At 33.2% G+C, this 21522-nt stretch overlaps 1 protein-coding gene across 5 annotated transcripts in view; it reads right to left on the minus strand.

Annotated features, from left to right (window-relative positions):
- RBM25 (RNA binding motif protein 25) overlaps positions 1–21522 on the minus strand; it is a 49830-nt gene that overhangs the window by 21092 nt on the left and 7216 nt on the right. For 3 of the 5 annotated variants that reach the window (XM_016427543.2, XM_016427544.2, XM_016427545.2), the window contains 6 exons: positions 15085–15205; positions 10857–10906; positions 6247–6414; positions 4963–5020; positions 3782–3942; positions 904–1122 (listed from right to left, as the gene is read on the minus strand). In XM_016427543.2, the coding sequence (XP_016283029.1) occupies positions 904–1122; positions 3782–3942; positions 4963–5020; positions 6247–6414; positions 10857–10906; positions 15085–15205 (777 nt within the window). The remainder of the gene's footprint in view (positions 1–903; positions 1123–3781; positions 3943–4962; positions 5021–6246; positions 6415–10856; positions 10907–15084; positions 15206–21522) is intronic. The other 2 variants (XM_016427546.2, XM_007472875.3) reach the window with 1 other exon arrangement.

Below are 21522 nucleotides of genomic sequence, written 5' to 3' on the forward strand. Positions count from 1 at the left end.
GTGAGGTATTGAAATCCAAAGAATGACATAAAACTTAAGTGTGACTTGGTAAATAATCACATTATAAAGGTTTTACAGTGCTTCTCAAATGGCATAATATTCATGCACATAAAGTATATCCCATAATGTAGATAAAATTATTTCCATTCAACGTTTCTCAACAGTACGCCCAAAGAAAAGGGTAGGAAAAGACCTGAATATTTCCTTTTCAACCTGGATTTCCTATTCCTCAGACTAACTGAAGTGGAGTACAAAGTAGGGATGTGACACTCAAGACCCTGGGGAGAAGTGTTTCATCTCGTGCTGCTCTTTCAAATTCCTCCAGCTAGATAGATGTTCAACAGCATTATTGTCCATGGAGGGGAATGAGGCAAGATTTCTTAAGGAAAGGCAGCTGAAAATTAAAGGTGAGTAAAGATCCTCAATGAATGAGACCTGGTTTCCCGCTTGGAGCAGAGAAAAAAACAACCATGAAAAGGGGATAAGGTAAAATGAGATCATCTCCATTCTAAGATCTTTAGGGCCAGCCCCCATAACAGAAAAAACTTACTTTGCACATAATCAGTTACTGGTTTACCCTTCATCACACAGTTGTTGCTTTTTTAAATTATTATTTTTAAAAACATAACTGGAAGGGTGACTCCATACATAGGCAGAAGCCTTCAGGCCAATGTATTTCTATCACAAAAATATGAAATTTGTGGTCACAAAAATTAGGAAGTCAACTTCCTAAAGCATGATAGAAATAAAGCAATTAAAAGCTTACTATATTCTGATATAAATACTAGTAAATTTCTTTTCCCATCTGAAGTTTGAAATTAGAGCAACTGTATAAGATAACAGAGATCATAAAAAGTAAATCGAAGAAATAAATCTGTTTTGTCCGAAATCAATAACACATACGTCCTCCTTCTTTTCCTTTTTCTTCTTCCTGGGGTGAGAGTCAGATTCCTGGGAGGGGGCATTGAGCTCGCTGGAGTATTCCCGTATTAACACTTCAATGGCCCCTTTAATGATCTGATCTCTTCTTTTTGTTTCTTCATCTAAGGCTTCATCGTCATCATTTGTAGTCTCTGGCCTGGCATTCTTGGGAAACAAGGCAAATTCAGAAAAATCACCAACCTAGAAAGTGAAATTTATTTTGAAGCAAGAGTTGGTAAAACCCAGTGTTTTCTCCAAAACACTTGTCTGGGAGTCCTTGTATGCAGAGCTATTTTTGTTATCAGTATTAGTTTAATGTCTGGGATTTCTGCATCTTGTCATTTTCTTCCCATTTCTTTTCCTCCACCCCTTCTCCCCCATCAATACTTAAGAATCCAGGGACAGGTAAGTGGCTCAGTAGTTTGAGAGTCAAGCCCAGAGAGAGGAGGTCCTGGTTTCAAATTTGGCCTCAGACACTTCCCAGTTGTGTGACCCTGGGCAAGTCATCCAATCTCCATTGCCTAGCCCTTACCACATTCTGCCTTAGAACCAATATACTGTATTGATTCTAAGACAGAAAGTAAGGGTTAAAAAAAAAAAGAATCCTGGGATCTATCTTACCACAAAACTACATTTCAGGACCATCATTCTAAATAACTTTTGAATAAAAAGATATAGTTTCCATAACACAGATTTTCCTCTTTAACTATAAAGGCAAACTAGAAAGTTTTTTAAACCAAACTAGCCATATTTATAAAAAACGACCACTGTTTAATGCTTATTATTTAAATCCATATATTCTACTATTTCTCCAACCTAAATCAATACTCTCCTGGTTAGTGTAGCCTTCAAGGTAGGCTTACCATTTCCTTCTATTAAAAAACCTTTCACCAATGCTTCCCTAGTCTTTGTATTTGAATCATATTTGTTTCTATTGTAAGCCCTCTAAGAACATAATCTGGTTTCTCTTGCACAAAAACTAATGATTATTCAAATAGTTATGATTTTTAAAAATTAGCAGTTTGGAAACAATACCCTCAGTATCAGATTTTTTCCATGTGATACAAAATCCTCAAAACTAGAGTAGAAGTGATAAGTAGGATAGACATGAAATATATATGTCTATTGTACTATTATTAAAGTATCAAGCATAGATCAATTTACCTGTCATATTAATGGCCTTTGATCACTGTCACAGGTATAACCAAAAGCTGTGATGTTGTTCCTGAATAAACACTTTGATTATAGTGTTTCATACGCCCCAACCCAAATATGTGTAATTTGATAAGAGCCATAAGCTTTGCAGTTCATTTTAATAAAAAGAGCATGTCATTCTACTTTTGGCATTCTTTTTCTTCCCTAAATAATCCTTACTATTTGTTTTAGAATTGACACTTAGCATTAGTTCTAAGGCAGAAGAGCAATATGAGTTAGACAATGGGAATTAAGTGACTTGCCCAGGGTCACAAAGCTAGGATGTAGCCATATTTTAATACCTTTGGCACTCTAAAGGCTGTAAACTATTAATTCAACAAATAATAATATTTAATAAGCACCTACTGTATGTGCTATGAGAGATACAGACTACAGTTTTTCTAACAGGGGGTTGTTTCTGAGCTGGAGAATATACTTCCATAACTTAAGATTTAGTGATCATGTGTCTCTTAGAAGACATGGCTCCATAGTCAAAGAACTATGTTCCTGGCTCAAGTAAATTAAAAAAATGTTTTCCTTAGGATTCATAGTTCTACATACAGAATAGGCTAATATTCTGAAAGCTTTTGAAAATCTAAAAATTAGGTTCAGTGAAACACTTTCAAAACTAAGCAACATTTTGCATTAGTTAAGTTATACAATTAACTCATTCCCCCATGCCATGTATAGAGAAAGAAAAGCCAGTAGATCAAGAAAAACAGACAAATCTGTGGAGAAACCCTGGGCCCACTTGCTACATGCAAAACACCAATATTGTTTTAGCTGATTAACATGAAAGATGTTAGGAAGGACTCAACACTCCTATCAGGCAGGTAATATACAAATATTAGTGAGCTGAAGCATTATTTGCAGGCTGGAGAATTTTGGTAAGCCCAAAAAAAAAATTATATATATATATTATATATATATATATATATATTTAAAAGGCTGGATAAAAGATTACAGCCAAGACTGAAGAACAGGCAATAGAAAAATCTACTATCACAAAAGAAGTAGAATGGAAGAACAAGGAAATGTTCGAGTTTTGGATTGGTGGAAAAGTGTCATGCCGCCTCCCCCCCCCCCCCCCCAGTAAAATCCTCCACTCGACATCCCTCCTTCTTAGGATACCTTAAAATGCCCTTGAATAAAATCATCCACCTACTCACCTGGTAAGATTAATAATTTATGTCAGACAAGTAGTAGTTATAATAATGATAACTAATAACTACAACAATTCACATTTTTAGAACCTGTATGCTTCTATAAGGGGAGGACAAGCTGCTTAAAATTGTGTAGATTTAATTATAATTTGTACTTACTTAAAAGGCTGTCTTAATGAATTAGTTCTGTTTGGAAAAGTCTGTACCAATGTTTTCTCTGGAAAGTTAACTTTGTTCAGCCTCCCCTTCCTACCTTCATCCCAACCTGGAACAAGCAAACCAACAGTCATCCACCCACTGTGGGTGGATAAAATATTTTAAATATCTGCATACTTTTTAAAAAGTATGTACTTTGGTCATAGCCATATATGATTTATTGAATGATCTATTCATTTTAGAATAGATCTATGTGATCTATTGAAGCCCTACATAAAATTTTCAAAGAAATATTTCACTCCTAACAGGACAGCTGACCTACTGGAGTGACTAGCTGAGACACATACCCCATTGGATGCTTTCCTCTTCGCTTTCCACTCATCTAACTGTGCCTTAGTCTTCGCATCAACTTTAACTAGAAGTTTCTTCTCTCCAATCTGAAGATCATGCAATAACCGAAGGGCACGGAGGGTAGATTCAGGCTCTTTATATTCACAGAACCCAAAAGCTAATGATAGATATGAAGAAACATGTGAAAATAACAATGTATAAATGAATGCCAGGTTTAAAAAAAAATTAGGCACAATTAAGCAAACTCATGATGGGCATATGCTTAAGTATGTGGGTTTTATAGGTTCCTTTTATGGACTCTTCATTATACATTAGCAACTCCACCAAAACGGAGGAAATGGGAGAAGAAACTTAATTAATTTACCATATGTTAATCTCTGATAAAACCATAGTTGGAAGCTGAATTTAGTTATTAAAATGAAGATCTGATCTTGCCTGTGGGTTTTAATTCATAATATCCCTATTTCCCACATTATTACAAGTACCTGAGAGCTAACTGCAGATTAAACATGAAGGAAAAAAGCATTTTTCAGTTGGAAAAAAGGGATATAAAATGATGTTAAAATACTCAGCGTATGATGGGAAAATTCTCTCTAAATTTCTTAAAAGCAAAATGAAAATTTCTGACTAAAAATGAAGAATGTTTGTCATTTCCTCAATTTGCTGTTTTGTAGGATTTTTTAAATTTGTAAATTTCTTTTTGCTGGTAGAGCAACTTTACTATCATAACCAAACTTGAATATCAAATGAAAGGGCTATTAAGTGGTTGGGTTTCCATCAAAAAGTACAAAGTGACAGTTTGCTCACTTTTGGTGTTTTCCAGAGCACCAGGAAACCCTGCTGCTGCTTATCTTCTTCAATAGTTCCATCCTGATCATGAAGACCCTTTTCAAACCCCCTATCCCCTGCCTAACAGGTTTCTGATACAGAAAGGAAAATACCAAAACATCAAATAAATACCAAAACAATAAAATGACCTATTATGTCTTTTTCTTTTGTCTCCACCTGGATACTGACTCCCCTTTCCCTGCCATTTAGCTCCAACCCCAAGCTACTCCCTTCCCAAATATGATCTAGACAAAGAGGATAACTCCCATAAAGAAATTCACCCATGCACCATAGCAAAAGAAGTGAATTATTCATTAACTTACAACAAAGGCAAAAAAAGTTCATCTACCTTGAAGTTTTCCAGATGCACCTTGAACTCTCTTCCAGCTCAAAACTAAACCACATTTCTTTGTAAGAGAGAAAGACAGAGAGAGATGTTATTTACAAAATCAATTAATTTTAAATGAAAAGAAAATTACATTTCCAATCAGTCTCAAATGAAATAAAACAGAAAGTGGGTATATAGACTTACTTTTATTAGAATTCTAAGTTGGAATCAAAAGAATAAAGTTCAGATCTTTCTTTTACCTTTTAATAGGTTTGTGAATGAAGGCAAATCAATTACTTTTTCTTTGAATCACAGTTTATGGAGGAAGGAAACAGAAGAGGTAGCATGTTTGAGGAAGAGTAATCTTCTAATGCCTTTACTATTGGCAGCATGACATGGTAGATAAAACATTCTTTGGTCACTGGCTTTCTCATTTGTAAAACAGAGATAATATTTATAGTGTTGCTATACAACTCAAATGAAATAATGTATGTTAAGCACTTTGCAAATTTTAAGGTTTTATGTAATAGGAATGTGCTGGAGCCAACTTGAAGTGGCTTCCAGAAGCAATTGTTAAAAATTTCAATAAAGATGTTTATATCTTGGAAATTGACAAATATTACAAATATTCTGTGCATGATTTATTTCATTGATTGCTTATACTTAAGAAAAGGGATGGAGAAAATACTAATAATGTATTTTGAATTTAAAATTGTGTTGGGCATACATTTTCCCCAAAGATGCAGTTGTCAAATATTTATTACACTCCTATTGTAATAAAGCTATTGTTCATAGAAAATATATGAAAATGCTTTGTAAACTATAAAACATATCATAAATATGAATTCAGAAAAAAAGAATTTGAGATTCAAACTTTCTTGTTAAGTAAAATGAACCTAATTCTTGAAAAAAAATTTTTTGTTTTATTTTGTGGAATAATTTCTGTAGAACTAATTACTCTGGTCTATTTCACCAGAAAAAAAAAAAAACTAAAATAACCTTTAAAATTAATATAGTATTTAATCTTTAAATAACTTTATTTACTAACATCATTTTCAAGAACAAAGTGATAAAAAAATGTTAGATTCTTAATCAAAAGAGAACTAGGTTTGAATCACATCTCTGACACAGTCAATGTGACTATTGTCAATGAATGACAACCTTTCCAAACTTTGATCTCCTCTATAAAACGGTTATAAAAGTTATGCTAGCTATATCACAAGGTTGTTGTGAGAATCAATTGAATATATAAATGTTCTGTAATGTGAGCTCTTACTATTGGCTAAAAAATATTCTTCAACTTACAGCTAGGAGCTGCCTAATGAGCATGTCAGAGGCTTTCTCAGAAATGTTGCCAACAAAAACTGTAGTTGTGGGGCCACTGTTTTCATCATTCTCTTTGTTCTTTAGGCCTGGATGATCTTTTCTGGCTCCCAAATGCTTTCCAACCATGGAAACAGTAGGTACTAAAACCTAAAGAAGAAAAAGAAATGATAAAATGTAGTTTTTTCCTTTCAAGCAACTATCTACCAGTTTTAACATGAACAAAAGCAAAAGATTCAGTAGTGTAAATTTAGAACATAAACAGCATGTTTTTATAGCTTTTATTACTGTTTTATAACTAAAGTTTTTCTAAAACCCCTGTGGAATGTTTATAGCACTTTTCATTAAACCAGGCACGTTGTTGTTAACAAAAGTTGTATATACCTCTAACATTTCATTCTGACCCTCCCTCCTCAAAGAGAAATATAAAAAGATTAAGAATAGTTTTTTAAATTTCCTACTAGTTCAGAAAGAGAAACCACTAACTCATACAACAACATCAGATCAATTCAGTAGTTTAATTATAACAGTACAAGCAGTCCCCAAGTTTAAAATGACCCATATTGACAAGGGGGTTAGTGAAGCCAGGAACCTGCCTCCCAAAAGCACTCCTACCCACCAGCTCATATCCCTGTTATTCTTGCAATTTAAGTCCTTTGGGGAAAACAGTTGGAGATTTTAGAAAATCTCTAAATTCAGAAGTAGAAGAAGGAAGAAGAAATGAAAAACAGATCAAGAGATTTATCTGCGGAACCCTCATCCCAAATCTTCCCTGAATCCTTCCCAGTCTAAAATTCTAGGAATCAAGTCTCTATAGAAATGAAAATCATCTGGGAAGGTTAAGGAACACGAATATATTAATTAGTCATTTTAGAAAACAGTATAGATTAATTCAAACTGCTTTGTTTCTAATACTAATTTTCCTTTAGTAAAATTATAATATCCTTAAAGGACTATAAATGTGAGATAGAAACAGTTGATTGAAAACAGCTAGATTAGGAATGCCTATTTTAATTAGGAGAGAAGGAAAAGTGGGTAAATCTAGAATTGGTAAAAAAGCATATTTTAGGGAATGGGAAAGCCTAGGTAAGGATGCCACAGTTTAGGCCATTATGAAAACAATGTGCACGTAAAAGAACAGGGACAGAGATGTACAAAGAATGTAAGGGTGCAAAAGAAAATCGGCCTTCTTTAAAATACGGCCTAGAGCTGACTCTGTGCTCATAAAAAATGAAGGGTAACCCTTTAAGTTAAGTACTCTCAGTACCCAGAACCATGGCTATTACCTTTAGTATTGTAGCCCAATTATGTTTTAGGCTATTCAAAATGCACTTTTATTAGCTGACTTGGAAACCTAACCATCACTAAGAATGTTTTCTTAGGAAAATGTGTTCAAAGTTCCAAACAAGTCACTTAAAAATTAATTTTTGGAATAAAATACAGACATACATTAGAGACTGATGGTACAAATGATTTTTAATTATTCATGTTAATATGAAGGGGAAATGGGCTATTATTTCAAGCAGTAAATAGTTTAAATTCTGTTACAAGCCATGACTAAAAACTAGAAAAGCTTTATATATGCTCCTCAACCTACAGAAGTACAAGTGAAAATAATGTTCACTTGTATTTCTGTAGGTTGAGGAAAAGACTGTGAAGTCAAAGTACACTCTGGCACTTAATCACTTATTTTAAAGGGAAAATAAGATGGTGGGCATAACAATTAATTTATTCAATTGGTATTTGTTGAATCTAATGAAATGCTTAAACCTGAAAAAAGATAAAGGTAATAAGAAAAGGGAAAAAGCAAAAGGGACACTACAAAAGTATTATCAAAACTGTTAAGACTTTACCTATCACGCCAAAATGAACAGGATTCTATTTTTTTCCATCAGGAAAATTCAACTTAATCCATTTTTCCCCTATAAAACATAAATTCTTATTGTTTGAAATAACCTTACTACATATTCTTTATAACTCAGATAATGGGTTTCATTTTTAGAAGGCATCATCATACATTTTAAATTACTGAATTTTAAAAATTATCTAAGTTTTACTGATATTTCTGAACAGGCTTTTATTAAGGCAAGTACTCTGTTGAGAATCAGCATAATGAGTGCCTGCAAGCAGACAATGCTAGTGTTTGAATACCTAGGTTAAAAATCCAGTTGTGCCGATTATTAGGCATGTAAGCCTAGAAGACACTGCAGTTGATATCCAAGAAACTGGGTTTGAATACCAGTTCTTCTACTTACTTAGTTGTAAGACCTTGGTAAGTCACTTAACCTCTTTGGACCTCAGTTTCCTGATCTGTAAAAGGAGAGGCTGGACTAAATAAGGTGCCATCTGGCTCCAAATCTATGATCCTATGAATTTAAATCACTTCACCAATTCTTAGCCTCATTTTCCTCATCTGTAAAATGAGAATAACAACGCTTATACTACCTATAGTTCATAGGACTGTGGTGATACAACTTCTTTGGAGATCATGAAGCACTCTGAATACAAGCTATTATTCTTCTAAGAATATAGCTGTTACTTGCAGGAATTTATACTGATATAGCATATACTAAATTATCAACAAATAAATCTAGTGTGATGAGTATGTATACAACAGAAACCTATTCTCTGAGGTTCACAAATTGTATACATCTTGCTTGTCCTTTTACTATTTTCTGATTCTTTTCTGAACCATACTAATGCTGAATTATAACTTTCAACCAACGTCACTCATTTTTGTCAACATGAAAAAAACATTTGTTTAATTAGCATGGGGAAAAAATTAGCTCAGAACTAAAACTGATCATCTCACAAAGCAGTGTAAGGTATAATAACCTTCACACATCAATCAGACCAGAATCTTAGGATTTGCAAAGATATAAAAATATGTCTTCCCACCAAGAATCCCTCTAATTTTTTTTTTCATTTGTGAGTGAGCAAACATATTCCACAGATAACAAACTATGAAGAATGAACTTAGAAGAACTTATTAGTTATCAAATAAAATGTACTAAAGGAGTGTAACTCATCATTTAATGATTATATCTAAATATTATTTTATTGTACAATAGATATAAATAGTAAATTGTCCATATATAAGTAATATTACTTTTTCTACAGTCAAGACATGGGTTTCTGGGATTAACTGGATAAAGGAGCAAGAACTAGATGAAGAAGAAAGTTGCTCCAAGGAAATTCTAGATCCATAACCCTCCAGGTATCTGATTTTTCCAGAAGAGTTCACCTGTGACTCACTAACTCTCCCTTCCCCCTTCTTCTCTTCTCCATTTCTTCTCTGAAAGCTGAGATCTAGTCACTGAGAATGAAGAAGATAAACTATAATCTCACCTAAACCAAGGTGCCATAAGTTATGAGAAATTAATTATATCTTCATGTAGCTGAAATGCTTTGATGGAATAGGAAATGTTAACTTACTTAGGTAACATTTTTGGAGCATGAAACATGCTGGGAAAGGTAAGTCTAAGTGGGACACTTTATTTTATTGGGGGGGGGGGGAAGAATGCCAAAGACCTGCACTAAGACAATGGGTCCCTAGGGAAGTAGAAAAGAAAAGGAGAGGACAACACAGAGAGACAAGCAGAAATGGGGAAGGGGCAGGGGTGGGTAGGGAGTGCAAAATGGTGTTCAAGTCAAAAACTCCATTTTACCTTCCTGGAGTTTTGTGTAGTAGGACCCTCCCATCCACAGCCATACTCCCAAGTGTGAAGTGAATTCAGCCTGGGAGACAACAAGATATATGCCCAAATCTTGCTATGCAGAGTACACAAAAAGAAGTTCATGGGAGTATTTTATGCACTTGTAGTAACATCTACAATCTGGCCTCTGGGTGTTGCAGTGTTAGACTTAAAAGTCAGAAAGATCCATGTTCAAATCTTGAACTTATTTTAAATCCTTAGACATTTATTTAGCTTTGTGACCCTAGGCAAGTCCAATAATCTCTCTCAGACACAGTTTCCTCATAGAACTGTACAAGTTTATAAATCTTAAAGTGCTACACAAATGTAAACTATTATAGAATTTAACACAAATTATGCTTGCTACTCACAAAAATTTGATACAAACTGATGATAGCTTTCAGTTAAGAATTCTAAGGGGGCAGCTGGGTAGCTCAGTGGATTGAGAGTCAGGCCTAGAGATGGGAGGTCCTCGGTTCAAATCTGACTTCAGACACTTCCTAGCTGTGTGACCCTGGGCACGTCACTTAACCCCCATTGATTAGCCCTTACCACTCTTCTGCCAAGACGGAAGGGTTTAAAAAAAAAATTGTCTTTTTCTTTTAAAAAAAATTTTTTATGCCTTATTTTTTATTTTACCTAAATTACCCATTGTAACCCTCTCCCTTCCCATCCCTGAGAAACATACCATAACAAAGAATTTTTTTAAAGAAAAGAGGAAGGAAAAAAATCAGCAAGACTGATATATCAACAATGATCAACATATAAAAAACAAAAACCTGACAATATATGCAATGTTTCCAAAAGTTTGTTTAAGCCCAACAGAAATCAACCTAATTTAACAAATTTATTTTTTGCATAAAAGGGTACCCCCTACTCCTCTTAAATTATACTTACAGTTGGAGCAGGAGTCATAATGCTCATTGGTACAGGAATCATTGGCGTCCCTAAATTTTAAAAAAAGAAAGAAGAAAAAAAGTATTACATCTATGAGTTTCTTAGAAAATGAATTCTACCTTTATTTCATGCAATGAAAATATCACTCAGAAAATAAACACATTATTCAAATTCTATATATTGTTTGAAATATACAACTAATAAAAAGGTGGCACTCATACAAATGTTATCTTTTTAAATGCACAGTGATATCAGGCAAGTCTAAATGGCATTACATGCAACAAAAAGCTATTTTTAAAACAAGCAAAGTTTTACAACATGCATAGCTTTCTTTGTAAGAACTGAATGAAATTCTGCATTTTATCATCAATTCACCAGGTTCAACAGATCCTCCAAAACTAATGTATGGTTATACCAACCTATTTCATAAATATGAATACACTTACCTATTAAAAGTTCTAATAGTTTCTTTTTAAGTTAAAAAAAAGTGGTCACTGAGAAATTAATCTGAACTCAAGAGTATAGTATTTTAAAGTATCAAATAAAAAACACACAAAGACTGAGATTAGTCTAAAAGCCTCTAATGAAGAAAACCTTAGATTCTGCTATGTCTAAAACCTGCATTTTTAAAGACATTTGGTATTTCTTGTTTCTACAAGTTATAATGACAGATCGAGTCAATTAATGGATTAACATCCATGAAGAATCAACAAATTAGTAGATACGATGTTGACATTTCTGTTATTAAAGTCTTAATTACTATCTTGAATTAGGGGCTATAAGTTTTTAGTTAGGAATAGCAACATAAAATGTTCCAAAGGATAATTTTTAAAACTACCCATTTGGTGGTTAACAATACTCTAACCTGTTAACATGTACAATATGTAAATATAATGACCAATACTGTTTCCAAAGGACAAATTATGAAACACTTGGGGATCAAGGGGAAGGGAGAACTGTGAAGGTCTAAAAATGCCAAGTATTGCTGACACTGAGTAATCGGTTGGTTTGATGATTTTTTTTTATTACAAAGGAGAGCTCTAGAGGGGAGAGAAGTTACATTCAAAATTATTTTAGAACAAAAAGCATGGCTTCAATAAAACTTAAAAAAATAAAAGTGTACACCATAAATCAAAGTTTAAGAAGGTTTAAAAATTTCTGGTTTTTAAATAACCTAAAAAAGATTTCTGGTTACCCTAACCATTTATGCTAAGGATTATTAATGATTATGGTCAAGGATTCATTTCCATCTGAGTTTGATGCACATTCTTGCACTTAGGTCTATAAACACGAACTGGAACATCCATTCATTTGTTCAGACTGCTACAGTGCTCATCATTTAATGTGTAAAATAACCATGTGGTTTAAACAATATAAATAAATAAATAAATGAAATATAAATAGGAGGGGCTTTGTTCACTTCAGTTCATTAATACATTAACAAAAAATTATGAAACATACATATTTTGAGGTTTATAAAAAACTTTTGCAAACAAAACCCCAAAACTAGAGACCAACTTCTGAATCTAAATCTTTTACCTCAAACTCTCTAATCAAAAGAAACTCAAAAACAAAAACTGTATCTTGAGATCTTACACATTCTTCTTTATTTCACATTTAAGCTTCCTATTTGTAAACTAGTCAGAAAATAATACAAAATGTCAGGATTTAGAAAAGTAAAAAATTCATTTCCTCTCTTCTTTAAACTCTCCCAAAAATCTTAAGAGAATATGTCTCTCCCCTTTCCTAAATTACTAATTTCATTGGGAATAAAATGAATAATTAAAAAAAAGTGTGCCTACTTCTCATATATGACTTTTTTAGATTAAGAAATCTCTCAGGGGGCAGCTGGGTAGCTCAGTGGATCGAGAGCCAGGTCTAGAGAAGGGAGGTCCTCGGTTCAAATCTGACTCTTCCCAGCTGTGTGACCCTGGGCAAGTCACTTAACTCCCATTGCCAAGCCCTTACCACTTTTCTGCCTTGGAACCAATACACAGTATTGATTTCAAGACTGAAGGTAAGAGGATTTTATTTAAAAAAGAAAAAGGAAATATCTCAAATGTTTCAACTAAGAATTTCATACTTTATGCATATAATTGTTAATTGGTAGTGTAATTATGCTGATAGCTCATCATCAAATACTACATTTTAAGTTACATGAATTTGGTGTATTCATTCTCTACATTTCTATTACAAGAAACTAAAGTATAACTAGAGACCACTTAGGTAAAATTTATTTCCCCAAGGGAAATATATCACATATTGTTCCCCTTGAATTAGAAGTGTAAGAATGACAACTACCTAAAAGAAATAAGAATGACTTCACCTTCTCAATGGAAGTAGAAGATTGGATACCTAGTTTTGGAGGCTTGTTGACCCAGAGTGTTAGAAAACAAAGTTCAGCTTTTTTTTTTTTAATAAACATGCCCTACTTACCTTCTATTTCCCTTTATAATTTGGTATTGTGTTCATCAGAAAAATACATTACACTTAATATTCTCCTCAACATCTCAAAGGGATTTAAAATTCCTCATTTGTCTTAACAAAAACACTGTAAGATATAGAATGAGTATTTACCTAGTCTAGGAATATTTAGATGCTAATTCCCCAAAGGTCATCTTTCTGTGACTGAACAGACTGGAAATAACATCTAAAAAGCCTCATTTCTCAATATGTATTCATCCTCACAATGTGATCCAACAGAATACTATTAAGTACACTTCAAGTATATCAGGGCTTCATTTAAGAACATTATGATTAGATCTATAACTAAACCATCCATTAAGATTAGGTCAGAAAGAACAATTTTAATTTCTAACGGGAAGGTCACTGAAAGGTTTCTGTCTCAAGTATCCTACTAACCCTAACCTTTCTCTTCTCCTTTAGATTCTCAAACACTCCTTCCTTACCATATCCTTGAGATTTTCCATTCCTAAACTACTGATGAGGTGGAATGGTTGCTGTGAATTTGAAATTTAGATTTAAAAAAAAAAGGCAATAGATAAAACAAGCTTTCTCTAGTCATATGAGGTTGGGAAAATTGCTGTTTAATTTTCCACTTCTGCCCTGCCCTAAAGAATGAGAAACTAAAACAAATTACCAACATACAATGGAATACAACACTACAGATTCCATGTTTAATGTGAACTTCAGATATAGAATATCCTCTCCATCTTTTACTACACTAATAAATTTATTTCCTCAGGAACAGAAAGCATGTATAAGAAGATTGGCCAGAGGGAACTGATAATGGGCTAAGAAGATTATCTTCCTGGAGTAATTTATGTCCAGAAAAGATTGGGAAACTAAAGATTGCTACTGCTTAGCATACTGGTTCTCTCATGGACCACATCAGTGTGCCAGAGGATCACAATACTATTCAGTCGCCCAAACATAACAGAGTTGAATTCCACAATCTGATTTCCAAAAGAAACAAAAACTAGGTTCTACTTGAGGATAGATGAATAGATACAACAGAATTCAAAAATTCAGTCGAACTCACAGGAACTAAGCTATCTTCTGTTTCAACCCCCCAGGTACTATTAATATATCAGGCGTAACCTATGTGGCTTTCTAAGAGAAATATATCTAACAAATCTAAGATCTGCAGAACTTTTGACACCAAACCATGTTATACTTGCTCTATGAATATAGAAACCTATCTACAATACTGATCTGCTAAGCAACAATAATGGTCATCAATGAAATAGACATTCATGTGGAAACTCTGTAAAACCCCAACTTCAGATATTAATACATGATTTAAATCATTAATAAATGATTTAATGTTGAAATACTATAGTCATTATAAGGAAATTATGATAACTCCTGACTTGAGAATGATATGAAATTAGGTTCCACTTAGAAAGGAATTGTACTCAATTAAATTCTCTGTTTTTGAAATACCCCAAAAAGTAACACTCAAACATTAACTATATGAAAGTTAGTACAAGAAAGCTCTCATATTTTCAAAAAACAAAGCATTAACTATCAACTACTTTTATCTTACTACTAGGGTTTGGAGTAGTTATCTAAAATATGTGATAATAAGCCTTAAAAATTATAATAAAATTATGATTGAGAAGAAATTTTAAAATCCAGACATTTTTAGACTAACAAGTTGGATTACCATGAAGCCATAAGAAACCCCAACACATTCAAATCAGAAATTTACTTGGTTTAAGACACTGCAGAAAGTATTTGTTCCATAATAACAGAATCAGCTTACCTGGAGGCACAGGTGGAGGAAATCCAGGAAACTGTGGGGGCGGGATACCTGGTGGGAGAGCCGGGATTCCCATAGGAGGTCGATTCAAGTGAGGAGGGAAAGACATTCTTACAGGAGAAATCTTAAAAAAAAAAAAAAGGAAAAAACACCCTCAAAATACTTGTAACTATTTCCCCCCTCCAAACCACTAACATTTATTATTTTAATTTACCTTATATGTGCTAGAAAATATTATTTTCTGTCTATTCATTTGCAAATGAACAATCCCTAAATCTTAAAACTTTCCTAAAATATTAGTACATGTCTTAATCTCAGGATCGACTACCTGAAAAAATTCTTCAGAGAAAAATTTCTAAAATAAATAGCTATATTTAATTAGGGAAATAGGAAAAAAATGCTCCAGGAATTCATTTATAATAAGCAAAATAAAACTTAAAATTCTATTCAAATCAAAGGATCATAACCTTTAAGAGTTGCTTTTAGCAGTTTGTCAGTCACTTGTAGACCTGTAAATGGTATAAAACAAGGGTGGTGGAGAGAGCAATGAATTTGGTAGTCAAGGAGATCTGAGCTGGAACATAGCCTGATATACTTCCAAGTCATGTGACTCTGGGAAAGTCATGTATATGTAACTTTTCTCATTCTCCCCATCTATAAAATAGTGATAAAAAAAAAGCACCTACCTCCCAGGGTTGTTGTGAGGATCAAATAGGATAATAATGGTAAAAGCTTAGCACAATGCCTGGCAAGTAGAGTAAACGCTATATAAAATGTCATCTATTATTATTCTATAACTTCTCCCAGACTCAGTTTCCTTAACTGTAAAACGGAAATAATAGCACTTATCACAGTATTGTGAAGATTAAAAAAAATAATATATGTAAAGCACTGTATAAACCTTAATGTACTACAGAAGTACTATCTATTATTATTGTTGTTATTATTACTATTAACAGGCCAAAAACTTTTTCCTATTAAATTCTGGTCTCCTCTATTTAAAATTTACAAGGAAGGATTACATCTTAGGTCTGAGCTCAACTGGATAGTATCTCTAAGAGTCAAGGTAGGTCTAGGTCACTTAACACTGCTTTGGATAAAATATCAATGAGTCTTGTTACTTCCTCCCACTGTGACCTTGGACAAGTCCTTAAGCTCACTGGATTTCAAATTCCACAGCTGTAACGTGAGTGTGTTCAATTAGACTTGTGATGCCTCTTCTAGCTCTAAATCTCTGATCCTATGAATCATTTTGACAGTTCTAAGTTTTTATGTATTGATTTTCTTAAAAGGAGAATATATATACTTTTAATAAAAGTAAGAATAAGCACTGAAAACATTTTAAAATACAAAGATAAAACCCATTTGCTTACTTCTCTCTATATACAGAGAAGCCATAATTACTAGAAAAGAGTTAAAACACGTTAGAGGAGGAAGCCTGCACCTAACAGAAGCAAATAATTGCAAAAAGTACATATTGGTCCTGCTAAAATTAGTGTTTTAATCATCAGGAGGCATTTCTTTAGGTTGGATATTTGTGAAACTCTTTCCACCAAAACCATGGGGGCATTTGTAGCTTTGAGAAAATTTCAGAAAAAGATTTGCATTTGCAACCATTACTTTTCCTCAAACTCTGCTCAATCACATTTTTTTATTTCAATTTCTTTCCCAAGTTTGGAAATCTGCAGTTATTTCACAAAAAAAAAAAAAAACATGCTTTTAACACTTGAATTTTGGTGCATTCTTCTGAACACCATATGTACAAAGCATACATCTAAACAATTTTTTCTAGGAAGCCCTTATTGAAGGTATCCCACTTTCAAAATTGGTTGTTACTGGAAGGGAAATAAAATGAATCACTTTGCTCTTCCTAATAATATTTCAAAAAATGACATCAGTATTATCTCAGCTCCTAAAAAGCATAGCCATCTTTTAATTTAGTCTGAAACACGTGAACAGGACTTATAGAAACTCATTTTTTAAAAATTAAAGTAATAAATCATTTAAGATTTCTTCCTTCAATATTCAATACAAATTACACTAATACATAAAATTTTCTTTTTCTTGGTGTTAAGATTATAATCCAAGTTTGGGTTGTTTGTTTTTAATATGTATGTCTCATTCTTACTTAAGTAATTTCTCTTTGGAAACTAATACTTCCAGTCTTTTGTTCATCCCCCGCCCCCAAATTCTACTTTTAACCTAAATTTCTTTTGGAAATGAAGTCCATAAAACAACTCTTCTGGGATCTGCAAAAAAGAATTATTCCTCTCCCCCAACTCAATTCTCCAGCTTAAAGAGATAAATAATTCAATTCACAGGAAGCTCAGTTTCTAAGAGAACTATCAAAAATCCTTTTCTTAGGACTTGAATCCTCCAGTCGTGAACGTTCTCCTTATGAGATTATGATGGTAGTAGAAAAAAATTAAACAAGTAGATGTCATGACTCATATAGCATATTAAATTCCAAGTTCATTTTTATGAAAATTCATTATTTCAATTAAGATAATAACCCCTTCTAAGCAAAAAGCTGGAAATTCTACATTTATGAAAATCATTAATGACAAATATTTACTTTCAATATTACTTTTAACATCGTCAAAGTAGGAATCGATAACCAAATTATTTAAACAGAAGGATTTTATATTTTGGACTCCGACAAGAACAAAGTTGAAGTCATGTAAAAGTTTAATACAGAATATATTATCAAACAAAATACATTCATATAAATTATCTCTTAACAAAAAAGCATACCATTATAGTCAGAGTACGTTCTAAGTTTAAACTTTGTCTTTATACTAAATTTGTTATTGATTAGATCCCACAAAAGACTATCATGATAGTTTCAGTATTAAGAGTTCATGTTCCAAAACAAAAGCTAATTTATTTCAAGCCAGACCCTTCAACAATTCAACAAAGGAATACAGTTATCCCTTCCATATCAAGGCTTTCCCCAACATGGCTTCAATGTGTCGATATAAGAAACTAAATGGGTGTTTTGCAGAAGCTGCAGGCAACACAGAAAAAGTTTAGAAACTCAGAAATATATAGTTAATCCCAAATTTACAATATGGTACTACAAATACTCCACAAAAGAAAAAGAAAATACTCAAGACTTCTCGGGTATAAAAGGAGGGCAAAAAAATTTTACTCAGATTTTCCAGATCAAGAGGGCGCTGAACCCCTAACACTCCTTACCCCAAAATGTGGAAGGGATTAAAAATTTACCAAATGTAAGGTGCTGTGTTAGCCTAAACAGACAAACATAAGGAAGACAAGAATTTCCACCCTTAAAAGAGCTTAGTCATGAAAAGAAAAAAGGAAGAATCAATAGCATTTCATGTAACACTTTTTGCAAAGCACTTCACATTTGTTTAATTTAATATTCATAATAATTCAATGGATAAGTGCTATTATTATTCCCATTTTATAGGTGGGGAAATTGAGACAGAACAGATTAAGTGACTTGCCCAGAGTCACAGAGTTAGTTAAGTATGAGGCTGTATCTGAACTCGTCTCCTTCTCACTGGCCTTACACGAATCAAGTAAACTAGCTGTGCTGCCTCCTGCCTACTGAAGTATTCTTCCAGGTTTAAGTTTACTCTGATACTGCCTGGGAGCTTCTTGAAGCACTCTCCTGTGCTAATGATATTTCTACAAAATAAATTGCAGGCTGAAAAAGTTAATGAAAAATTAACCCTTTGGTTAACTTCATCCTTTGGCAAAACAAATAATGCTTTTAAGGTAGTATTTAGCACCCAGCATTCAGTATCATAATCTTTATGCAGAGATTTAAAAAATATATTCCATCAAACATTGCACCTAGTAGGATATTATATTAGTATAATGAAGATTTTTAATGTTTCCTTGTAGGAAAATGCTCAGGGGATAAAATATTTCTAGAAAATAAATTACCAACACCAGTTTCAACATAGCTAAAAACTTACTAAGTTTTGCAAATGTTAAGTATGCTTTAAGACAGTTATCTAAAGTAGGGTATACATTAGAGAAAATGACACAAAGGACAGATTAAATATGACCATCTTTAAAGCTCCTTCTTTGAAAAAAGGAAAGCACTTGGAATGATTGGAATGATTATTCCCTGTACTTCATAGGCATACAAATAAAATTGTGAAAGCAAACTGCTGAAGATGATACAGGAAGACAAGAATACTCCTATACTATGGTAGAGTTGTGAATTGGGTCTAGTCATTCAGGAAAATAATTTGGAATTAAGCTTAAAAAAATTATTATAATATCCAGATAATACCCTCTGACCATCATTTATTAGCACAGTGCCTGGCATATAGTAGGTGCTTAATGCTTGTCAACTGACTCAGAAAGTCTGTTTCTAGACATATACCCCAAGCAGTCCATAAGTCAACACAGTAAATGTCCATCAGTTGGGAAAAAGCTGAATAAATTGTGGTACATGAATGTAATGGAATATTACTGTGCCATAAGAAACTATGAATATAGACAATTCAGAGAAATATTCAAAAACTTAAGATGAACTAACAAAGCCCTAAAATTTCTATAAACTTTGACCCAGTCTCCAATGTTAGATGTTTTCAAAGTAGGTCAATGACAGAAAGGTTCCACATACATATTATTCGAAATAGTCATAGTGGTACTTTTAGGGACAGCAAAAAATAGGAAGGCAGCCAATAAAATGAAAGGTCTTATTCTAGAGCAGAAGTCAAACAGCCAGATTAAAATGCAATTGGGAAACATTACAAAATCAATAAAAATTTGATAGAACATAAAATAATGTCAACATGTAGTTTTCTAAATCAATATGCAACTTCTTCCCAGGCTCTCAGTGGTGTCAAATTCAAATAGAGAGAAGAAAAAACCTTAAACCATACATAAGGACCCCTTCAGGGGTCCTTAGAAAACCACATATTAACATTATGTTCAACTTATTTTCATTTTATTAACTATTTCTCAATTACATTTCAATCTTGTTCAGATCACTTAGGAGTGTTACAGGTCCCCAGAAGACCTTGTGCCAATGTTTGGTATCTGTGTAGAGCAGGTGTGTCTCAAATAGCAAGAGATGCTGAAAGGTAATATTATCTTTGTTGTATTGTATTTTTATTAAAAAATTGTATTAAATTATTGTATTAAAATTGTATTAAAAATTTCCCAATTGCATTTTTTTAAAACCCTTACCTTCAATCTTAGAATCAATACCATATATTGGTTCCAAGGCATAAGAGCAGTAAGGGCTAGGCAATGGGGGTCAAGTGACTTTCCCAGGGTCACACAGTTAGTATCTGTGGTCACATTTGAAACTAGGACCTTCTGTATCTGGGTCTGGCTCTCATTCCACTGAGCCACCATACTGCCCCCCTCAATTTACATTTTAATATGGAACTTGTGCACTAGGGAATTTTGTGGGCTGCTTGCACCCCAGCTCCCAGTTTGATATTTCTGCTATAGAGAACTTGGGTTCAAATCCCATCTGATAATTACTACTTCTGTAACTGTAGGTAAATATTACTTCTCTAGGCCTCAGTTTCCTTATTTGTAAAACGAAGGACTAGATTAGATGACTTCTGAGATTCCTTCAACATCTACATCTATTATCATGATTCTGTTATCTCACCAATTTTGGAATGGCTAAACAAATTATTATATAAGAACAATTACTGTGTTCTAAAACAAAATGATGAAGAATTCAGAGAATGGGAAGGCATATGAATTAATGCATAATGATACAAGCAGAGCCAAGAAAACAATATCTATAATGACTGTAATATTGTTATATTGCCACTTGAATCCCTTTCTCCCATGCTTTCTGGTGCCATTAATGCCCTATGGATTTTGAGTTCTCAGCATTCCCCACCATTCACCTTCTCCCTTTCTACTCTCCAACTACTAATGCAAATGTTTTCTAATTTCAAACAGAAGGTAACTGCTAAATAGCAATCTTTTTAGACTTGATCTATCCCAATTGCCAATTGTTCCATACTTTGCCATATACTTCAACAGAAAGTAGTTTCAATTTAGTTACTGACCTAGGTTTGAATACCATTTCTACCATTTACTACCTATACAATTTTTAAAAAATTACTTTCTTTCTTAAAATCAGTATGAAATATCAATTCCAAGGTAGAAGAGCAGTAAAGATTAGGCAACTAGGGTTAAGTGATTTGCTTAGGTTTGGGGCCACATTTGATCCCAGGTCCTCCATAGTCCAGGCCTGGCACTTTGTCCACTATGTTATCAAGCTACCCCTACCCATGCAATCTAGAGTAAGCCACTCAAACTCCCTGGACCTCAGTTTCATCATATGTGAAATGAAGGAGTTGGAAAAACTGGCCTCTATGGTCCCCTACTTCTCTGGATCTATGATCCTAAAAACTAAAATGAGAGAGTTTGAAATTGTGACATATAAATGAAATGGAACCTTAAGAAATGATGAATATGAAAAAT

The sequence above is a fragment of the Monodelphis domestica genome, chromosome 1 (assembly GCF_027887165.1).
Source record: "Monodelphis domestica isolate mMonDom1 chromosome 1, mMonDom1.pri, whole genome shotgun sequence".
In the NCBI taxonomy this organism is placed as follows: Eukaryota; Metazoa; Chordata; class Mammalia; order Didelphimorphia; family Didelphidae; genus Monodelphis; species Monodelphis domestica.